Source organism: Talpa europaea (genome assembly GCF_964194135.1).
Source record: "Talpa europaea genome assembly, chromosome: 11".
NCBI classification, from domain to species: domain Eukaryota; kingdom Metazoa; phylum Chordata; class Mammalia; order Eulipotyphla; family Talpidae; genus Talpa; species Talpa europaea.
Genome location: NC_140078.1, coordinates 15856195 through 15865959, shown reverse-complemented (window position 1 = coordinate 15865959; position 9765 = coordinate 15856195). Strand labels below are relative to the sequence as shown.

The window sequence follows — 9765 nt, the reverse complement described above, 5'->3', positions numbered from 1 at the left end:
TCAGTGAGCTGTGGGTGATGTGCTGGGGTGTCTGAGCCAGGAGCTCTACTAGGACTACTGCGCCTAAGTATGCACAGGGGTGGCTCCCCTGAGCCCCAGATCTGTATTGCCTGCTGCCGTTGTCATGCACCCTGGCCAACCACCAAATTTCCAAGCTTGAAACATGGCACCTTCTCTCCGCCACCAAACCAACCCCCACATCCTGCATCTGGACCCCATCCTACTTCCTTCCATCCCCACAGGCACGGTACGCTCACTGCCACGGTGCAGGGTGGCCCTACCCACACCTCCTGCATGTAAAACCTAAGACCCGCCACAAACAGGATAACGAGAACGTCTGCTCTGACCCCTGCACTCCGGTTTTCCACTCGCCATCAGGCTGCTCTGCAGCTCCCCAGGCAGTCGGCCCTTCTAGCATCACCCCCCACCCCGGGCTGCTGTCCCCAGCTGCGGCTCTTCACTGGCCCCCAGCCCTTGCCCTGTTCAGCCCACTTCCCCTGCAGGTCTCTGGCAACGGGCCTAGATCTTCCGCTTCCCCATTTTGGGCTGACATCACACACTCGACAAATATCCGTCCCTTTGATTCTGCTTCCCCAGGGAGGGATTTCCCCCTCCCCAGGGTCCTCAGGTGGCCTTCCAGGGGCATGGGATGGGTCAGCAGGGGTGCAGGCTCACAGAGACAGGAGCGTAGAGACAGAAGCTTTATTCTCTAATGTGCATACAGCGAGTTCCTTACACAATCAAGGAAATGGTTTCTCTCTCAGGCATCTCTTTTATCAAAAGAAAATCCGCCCTGTTTAGCCCCACCCTGGGCAGAAGCTGCCCTGAACAGTGTTCTTAGCCCAAAGCTAGGGGAGAGGGATGGACATACAACTTAACCCCCACAACGCCCAGATGTCCTAGGCCAATCAGGAACTGTGAAGGGGCACAGCACAGGGCAACACCCCAAAGACAGTCACCCCCCCCCCCCACATAGTCATAGAGCCAGCCTGGGAAGGGCCCGAGGGACAGGGGGGCAGATGTGGCCAAGGCCTGCCAGTCAGGGTCTCAGTGCTCAGCATCCATGGCGTCCAAGTATTTGGCTTCAATGATTTGGGGCAGCAGCTTGTAGCTAGGGTAGGGGGAACAGGTGGGGAACAGGTGGGTCCAGATGAGTACTGGGCCATGGAGAGGACACCCCCAGCCCTGGCCCACCCACTCCTCCCCCCAGCGGGGCCCGCCTGCCCGCTGGTACCGGATGGGGATCATGGCAATCATGATGAGGGGGAAGATCATCTTCATGTAGGGCAGGCTGCTCACGCCGAAGGCACAGAGCAGCAGTAGCTGCAGGATCTGTAGGCCCGTGAAGTAGTGGATCTTCCTCTGGGGCACGTGCCGGATGTAGTGGGTGGGTGGGTATGAAGTCTGTGGGCAGCAGGGACCACGTGTGGGTAGGTCTGCCTCCCCCGGCCCACCCCCTCGCTCTCAGGGCCAGACCCTCACCTGCTCCTTGAGTAGCAGGGCCATGCGCTCAAAGAGCTGGTTGCTGTCGATGGAGGTAAACGCGATGTAGAGGAAGAGGCCGTAGAGCACCGGCTTGGGGATCCACTGCAGCGGGAAGGGCAGCAGCAGGAGGGAGAAGCCCACCAGGATGCTGGCGCCCAGTGTGGTCAGCCGTGTCTCCTTCACACTCACGATGCTGTGTAGTCACAGAGGGCAGGTCACCTCTGTCCGGTTCATGGTGACATGTCCTCCCTGGGTTCCACATAGCCCAGGCTTGCCCACCCTTGGTCCACATGACTGGCCCCTGGCATACTCACGTCTCATAAATGTGCCCGTTCTCCACACGCTCCTCCACCAAAGCCAGTAACCGCACATGCAGCGGGGAGTGGGGGTAGGCAGCGTGGATCCAGGGCAGCCCAAACAGAGACAGCCCCGTGTTGATGATGGCGATGAGCAGGAGGTCCCAGTGGTAGGCAGTACCTTTCACCAGCCTGGGCAGACAGGGGCACGTATGGACAGGGCCCCAGTGGCCCCTTGGGGGTTGGGCACACACCCCTCCCCACCTAGCCCTGCAAACCTGTTCTCTGGTGCATTAGCCAAGGCGGCCACCAGGTTCTGCTCAATGAAGAAGAGCAAGGAGAGCAGGAAGCCAAGGCCCATGGCACCACCAATGGCCGCCAGGGACAGCGAGTGCATCTGGGCCATCTCAAACAGGCTCTTGCTGGGGTTGTAGCGGAACTTGCTCACTGCAGAAGGGTACAGCCTCTTGCTCAAGCCTGCAGCCACCCCAGGAGCAACTCTGCACACCCCCCCTCCAGCCTGGTGGACTTACTCTTAATTTCCCGGAAGCCATAGGAGCAGATGAGGGAGAAGATGAGCACCGAGATGGGCAGGGCGCAGTCTGACAGGATCTCACGCATGTAGGGGTGCAGGTAGGGGCTGGGACACAGGTCAGTGTATCAGCATAGCTGGGAGGTTTGTGTCCCCTTCCCCTCGCCCCTTAGGCTCCCCTCACCTCTTCTTGAATTGGTAGAGGGTGTAGCCCAGCCACAGTGTGCCCAGCATGATGAAGAGGCTGAGCACTGCAGTCTCTCGGCCTGCGTTCTCAGGATGGCTGCCTCCTGGGGTCAGCTCCATCGGGCTGGCCAGGAGGCTGGTGTTGAGGGAAGTGTGGAGGCTGGTGTTGAGGCCCAGCAGGCTGACCAGGGAAGTGCTTTCTGCATGGTAGTTCCCAGTGTTAGGGCCATAGTAGTACTTCTGGAAGACTGTGGATACAGGCCAACAGGCCTCAGCCATCTGGGCTGTGCAAGGCTGCGCCCAGTTTCCTCCTGGATGTGGGTGGAGGGGCCCTGTGGGGAGAAAGGGCTTCTGGGGGAAGGAGGGGAAGCAGTGGGGTGGGGCCTGGCCTCTGGTAGCCAGGACCCCATCAACCTGTCCATCCCACCCGCCATTCCCACACATTGACGTCATCCATCTGCTGTATGTGACATCCTGCCTGGCCTGCTGCCTGGCCCGCAGGTCTGAGCAGACCTGTTATCCTGCAGTACATGGAGCTGCTGCCCTGTGCCAGTCATGACTCCCCAGGACGCTCTGGTTCCTGGGGCAACTAGCTTGAATACTTGGCTGCCTCAACCATGGCCCATGGCCCCCCATCTTGGCTCAGCTGCCCCTACAGCAGGTGGCCAACAGCTGTACACTCACTTTTGACCATGCCCTTGACAGCATCCAGCACGAATGTGATGGAAATAAACAGGGCAATGATCTCCTCCGTCGACCTGCCAGGGAGTGATATGTTTCATAAGATGGGGGTGGCTGGTCCTTTTCGGGGGCACAGGGAGTCCCCTCAGCTTCTGCGTGGCTTCCTCCTATCACAAAGAGGACCTGGGTTCCAGGCTTTACCCCAGGGGCAGTGATTTGGTGGGCACCCCATTGCTCTAGGGCTATAGGGTTGAGGAGGCTGACCCCAATCCCTGGCGTTGGTTTCCCTGCTATTTTGAGGGTCCTCGCAGCAAAGGGAAGGCCCTATCACCTCTTGAAGAGACTCATGACCAGGCTGAGGTTAAAGAGGGCATAAAGCGTGAGGAAGAAACTGTTCCACAGGCCCGTCCATGCATAGAAGGCATTGAAGTCCAGATGGTAGTCGTCACAGATGCCACGGATCACTGCAGGCAGTGGGACAGGGGTGGGCAGTGAGGCTCAGCTGGGACAGGGACTGCAGGAGCCACGTCCCTGCCTCAGCCACTGCACCTTGGATGTAGAGGGCCAGGGGTGCGGTGGTCAACAGCACGACCAGCGGCTGCCCGGAGAAGAGTGCATACAAGAGGCCACCAATGCTCTGCCCAGCGATGGTCTTCTGCACATCTGAGGAAGTGGGGAGGTCAGGAGAGCCCGCAACCCTGGGCCCTGCCCAGACACACCCCTGCCGTCCGCCGTCCCTCACCGATGGCCCCGTTAGTGTTCTCATCATTGAGGGACCCAAAAGCGATTGTGGGCAGGAGGCAGGCGAAGTAGAGGAACAGGGTGGTGGTGATGTATTTACCCACACTCTTGTTCTTCCCAATAATGCCTAGGTGTGGGGCAAAAGATGGAGGGTTCGTTAGACGGGCAGGACAGGCAGGGCCTAAGCCACAGGCTGGACTCTGTGCCGATAGGCCACAGGGCTACGTACCATCAGTGAAGTCCAGCGGGTACACAGGAAGCCTGCGGGCAATGTCCTCCCGGATGCCCTTCCCCACGGGAAGAAAATCCTTGTGCTGTGGGGGCTGGGAGGACAGTGCCTGTTAGTGCCCCTGCCATGCCCCTCACTGCCCTCCCAGGCCTACCTCTCCCTTGTACCTGAAGGGGTCTTTGCACGCAGCTGGAGTTCATACTGGGTACCATCATTGGACACTGGCTCACCCGGGACAGCAGGTGTCTCTGATGTACCAGGGCCTCCTTGAATTCTTCCTCTGTGCGGGTTGTTAGGAGCTTCTGGCGGAAGGTGATGTCCAAAAACATGGTGGCGAAGGTGCGCCCCACTTCTGACGCAGTCTTGGTGCTTTTCTGGGGGATGAGAGGGTTATATCTGCAGCCCTTGCAGAGTAGAGGGACCCTGCCCTGCCTTTGCCATTCCCAAGCACGGAGCAGGCACTGTCCCCATAAAGTAGAAGCAGGGTGTGTCCCCCAATTCCAAGGCTGAGCATGTCCCCCAAGTGCAAGCTCGAGCAGACCCTGTCAGGATTGCCACCAGGTCAGCAGATCACTCAAACATCCATCTAGCATTTTCATAGACTCCTGAGTTTTTATAATCTCAAGGACTAGTCTTGTTTACAGAACATAAGTCTGCAATCATGGACCGTGACATGGCGGTGATGGAGGAATGCCTGCCCAGCTGCCCGTCACAGTGCTGTCCACACTGTCTGCTGCTTTGCCTGATTTGCAGGGAGCTTCCAGTCGCCCCAGGACTTCTCCCTCTTGTCTGGCCGAGGTCAACCCTGCCTATGAACTCAATGTCCAACCTGCCCCTCGGCAACCTTTCTTACCTCCCCAACCTGGGTCACTGAGCTGCACCCCCCCTTCACACTGTGTTGTTGCTAAAAGAGAAGATCTGAGAAGGAAAAATCTGTAGCTATGTGTAGTGATGGAAATTAACCAGAGTCGCTGTGATCATTGCACAAAATATCCAAGTACTGAATTATTATGCGGTATAACTGAAACTAACACAATGTTATGTCACTATACCTTCATTAAAATAAACAAAGAAGGAAATGCAACCTTTTAGGCATTTCCGGGGGAAACTAGGGCCTGCCAAGGACCTAGCAAGCACCCTTCTGAGGAGCTGAAGGAGTAGGGTGAGAAAAAGGAGAGCCTTCAGAGGACAGCTCTCTCTGGGGCCCCACACATGTGGAAGATGAGCCTCCAAGGAGTACAGCGTAACCTGGAGCCCTCCTCCCCAGGAAACGGTGGCAGCCCACGCCCCTACTCACCATCTTGGGTGGGGTGAGCACCAGAATGACGAAGCGCACCTCGCAGGAATTCTCCCCCCAGTTCTGCGGGCGAACCAGGCGGCTGATGCACACGTGCCGCTTCACCAGGGCCTTGGAGGTACAGCTGCAGGGCCGGGGAGCACACACAGCACACGGCTGCCATCCTTGGGAGCTGGGGTGCTCCCACCCAGAGCCCACAACTTTGACAACAGAACCCCTCACAGTGACCTCTGTGAGGGAGACTAAAAACCACGTGTTGGGGGCCTGTTCACCCCTCTCCCTGGAAGCTGGGTGAGTCAGCCTCTGCAGGGACACAGGCCGCCTGACTCCCATGTGAACACCTGGGGGGCCAAATGTGGAGGGCTGGCAACTCACGTGATGCAGAGCCACGACTGCTGGTATTGCAACCCCGTGACAGTGGCAGTGACGCCTTGGATGGTTTCCGACAGCAGGTGGACTGAGGGCAGAGTGGAAGGGGGCAGGGGTCAGCAGCCCCCTCCCTAACCTTCCTAGCCAGGGGGAGATAGGCCTCACCTTTACCCCCCATGGGGGTCCCGGCGTCTGTGAAGAGGATGGCCATGAGCAGGTCCAGGTTCCAGTTGGGCTCGGTGTTGTGGGGGTCGTGGGCTAAGCGGTGCAGCATGGCCCGCAGCACGTCGTCCAGCAAGGTGGCTGTCTCGTTCAGGATGATGCTGGCCCGGGCCAGGAAGCCGTCTAGGTCACGGTGCGCCCGGATCTCTTCCTCGAAGTTCTTTAACTTCAGGTACTGCGGGGACCCCACGGGCAGAACCACGACTGAGACCCACTGTCACTGCCTGGTGGTCTCAGGCTGCCCCAGGACCCGCTGCCGGAGGGAAGGCTCGGGCTGGCATGACAGCTCTCAGGAAGCAGCCACCTCCACCTGCAGCGAGTGGCCGGGACCAACGGCCTGGGGGGGGGCACTCACCTTTCGGGAGGTGTGCAGGAGCCCGCAGCCGCCGGACGATTCACTGTCAGCTAGAGAAGAGCGGGAGGGTTCAAGGGCCCACCTCTTCAGGTGTCTCTTGGTGGAGTGAGGCCTTCACTGCCCAGTGCCCTGCCCTCCCCCGAGGGCTTGCTGCAACCAACATACCAGCCTGGGTGGGCGGCACCTCCAGGTTGACGTTGACAAAAAAACGGATGCTCTCAGCAGACACAATGGAGGAGTTGACCGTGTCGAAGACCTCATCCCCCAGGCTCTCACGAGTCTCAGAGTTATCATCGGTGTCACACTTGAAGTAGCCTAGACACCCACCGCCACCAGGAGAGACCCGAGACCAGGAGGGCTTGGCCGCCAATGGCACACACGGCAGGGAGACTCCAAGCCCAAGAAGCCGGGACCCCTGGAATGCGCCACTTGGCACTCTGATTGGTGAGGGGGGCCGGGAAGGAAAGCGCAGGCCCAGCAAGCAGGTTGATTATCTAGTTCTAGCTCAGCACAACATTCCTCAGCTGCAGGAGCCAGGGCCTGGCACTGTTCCGAACCCTGCACACCCTCAATTACATTCGTTTCACAAACTCTGGGCCAGCACACAGTACAACGACTCAGCTAAGATGGCCTGGTCCCTGCCCATGCAGATCCCCCAGATTCCAGGGTCCAGACCTGGCCCCCTCCCTGTCTTGCTGCCCCACGGTCTTAAAGCACCTTTCCCCAGGGATGGTAGTTATGGCAAAACACAAAGGCTGAAAGACCCAGGGCAGGTATTAGACAAGGCTCAAGAAGCAGGAGAGCCAGAAAAATAGAGCCAGGGAGTGACAGGCAATAGGATCCCCAGAAGGAGGCGCCATCTCAGGCCTCCACACATGGTGGCTGAGGGGTATGTCATGGTGTCTTGGGGAGTCCTGAGCACAGAGCCTGCTGCCCCTTTCTCCTAGTCTGCCCCTTTGTTCCTGCACCTTCCCCAGGCCACAGGTCCCTCCCATGGGAAGGCTTCTTAGTAACTTGCAAATGTTCCCGTCGTCTTCCCAGAGCCTTGCTGGTTCGCCCCTGTGGAAGGACCTGCTACTCCTGTTCCCTGGGGCCTTATCCCATGCTCCACTGGAATCTCTCATCCACAGGCCTATCAGGCACACCTGACCTCCAAGCTGAGGGCTTCCTCCTGGGTCAATAGATCCCTCCTCCTCTAGGAAGTCCTTGTAGGGCTCTGCCTCACGCTCCATCAGCCAGCACCTCTTCCTAACTGTCCTGTGGGTCTTCTATGATGCACCACTTGGGGGCATTCCCAGGAAAGGGGGCCCAGACCTCACCAATGTCTAAAAAACACCTGTGCAGGGACAGGGAGGGTCACAACACGTCTCCGCCGCCAGGCAGTGACTCGCCCTGACTCACTTCCATAGCTGCCTGCCAGTTTCCTCTGCACATCCAGGCCCTGTCCCCCCAGTGCCTGTCCTCAGCCAGGCCCCCTTCTGGGCAGGAGGCACCAGGCAGGCCCCTGCTACCAAGACTCCCCAGCCCAGAGTCCAGAGAAGAGCTAATTGAAGTCAAAAGATTTAATTCCCACTTTGATCATGGAGTTCGAGTCTATAAAACTCCTTCCTCCCCAACTGCAGGCCTGCTTTGCTTAAACTGCCTGCGTCCCCAGTCCTGACCTGCTCCACCTCCCTTGTCACCCCCACCAGCACCCACTATTCCCCAGCACGCCTCTCACAGCGCTCCCTTTTCCCCACCCTGGGCTCTAGCTGGTCAATTGTCCAGCTGACACTATCAGGTTCCCACAAATGTTCTGGGGTGCCATACCTAACATGCCTCGGGGGCTCTGAATAAGAGCACATCATCACTCTGTCCAAGCACTGTCCCACTAAACACCCGCTGCTGACCAGGCCATTTCTGGGGCCAAGGTATAGCATGGGTGGCATGAAGTCTGCCTGGAGTCATGGGGGGGTGGGGTGGGGGGCTAGCCTGATGCAAACAGGGAAAGCTAAAGCACAGAGAGTTTATTTAGAGGTTCAGTGGCAGCACCCCCCCCCACACACACACACGGGGTCAGAAGGCCAGGAACTGAGGGATGTGGCCATACCCAACACTTGGCTGAAGCCCGCTCAGGTAACCAGGGCATAATGATGGTGAGCCATGGGAGATCACCAGGTGGAAAGGGCGTGCCTGCTCCCCCAGGACTGGAGACTTGCTAGGACAGTGCCAACTGCCCCTCTGCCCACACCCTACTTCAGGGGAGGATCCAGAGGCAATGAGCATCGGCAGAGGACCAGGCAGGGCAATGCAGGGGACCCAGGTGGATGGACCAGTTCCCAGAGAGACTTTTGACCAAGGAGCTCTCTTCTCTACGAACACACCCACACTGACACTACTGACCTGTATCCTCCAGGAATCTATTCTGCGACATGATGGGCAGGTGTTCTGCAAGGGAAGCCAAAGAATTGTCACCATGACCTGTCCTGCAGTTTCCAGGTGTCCATCTGCTTAGGAGGTGGAGAACCACCTCCCAGCTGCTTCCTTCTCACCCATCCCAGGGACTTTACCCAGGCCACGCTGGGAAGGAAAAAAGCAGAGGATAGTCCTAGGGAAGGATTTCTTAAGGAGCCGGGGAAGCCTGCCTGTTACTTCTCAGTGCATCTGCTAGGCGCAGCCCAGGTGGAAAGGGTAGAGGAGAGAAGGAAGATTTTCTTTGCATGTTTTCTCCAGGAGTTAATAACAGTATCCTGAAAATTTCTGCAGGATTTCCTGACTGTAGAATTCAGCCATCAGGCCCGGAGGAAGCAATCCTGCCAGGTGAGATGGCAATCCTTTGTCTCTCCCTGTAACAGGCAACCACCCTCTCTCCAGCCTCGGGCTCCGGGCTCCGCTGCCAAGTCCCGGTCCTGGGCTGGAGCCTCTTCCCAACACCTTGCTCCTTGCTCTCAGGTTGGTCCTTGGGGCCATTAACACCATCACACGCGCATTCGCCCCCAGCCTCAAGAGCCAGGGTCGCACGGGGACAGACCCAGCAACTGCCTCCTCCCCTAGGTGCCACCCACGTTCCAGGCCTCCCGGCAGGAGGCGTGGTTGGGAGAAGGGGGTGGGGGTCAGCTCTGCGTGCTCCCCACGTCGGGCCCCGAAGGTTGAGCCGCGAGGAGCTAGGAAGGAAGCGACAGGAGGGGCCGCGTGCGCGAGAGGAAAGCGCCTCCATGCTCCGAGATCCTGGGGTGCGGGGTGGGGGTGGTAGAGGATGCAGTCCTACGCGAGCGGCAGGATCCAGGGCTGCACCCAGAAGGGAGGGGTCAGGGCAGTAAAGCTGGCAAGCGGGGCCGCAGAGGCCACAGGGCTAGGGCAGCGAGGGCCTGGAAGGGTGGGGATGGGGCCGCC

At 58.8% G+C, this 9765-nt stretch overlaps 1 protein-coding gene across 1 annotated transcript; it reads right to left on the bottom strand.

The window, feature by feature from the left end:
* Positions 1–1047: 1047 nt before the first annotated feature.
* Positions 1048–8806, bottom strand: SLC4A11 (solute carrier family 4 member 11; the record flags this gene model as incomplete). The annotated part of the gene is made up of 19 exons (XM_084247316.1): positions 1048–1111; positions 1235–1404; positions 1483–1678; positions 1800–1973; positions 2060–2228; positions 2315–2421; positions 2498–2747; positions 3184–3257; positions 3512–3644; positions 3730–3843; positions 3923–4048; positions 4151–4244; positions 4318–4524; positions 5448–5571; positions 5823–5904; positions 5982–6213; positions 6394–6443; positions 6559–6708; positions 8776–8806. 19 exons carry the CDS (start codon positions 8804–8806, stop codon positions 1048–1050), a joined length of 2547 nt encoding a protein of 848 aa, XP_084103442.1.
* Between the last annotated feature and the right edge of the window lie 959 nt (positions 8807–9765).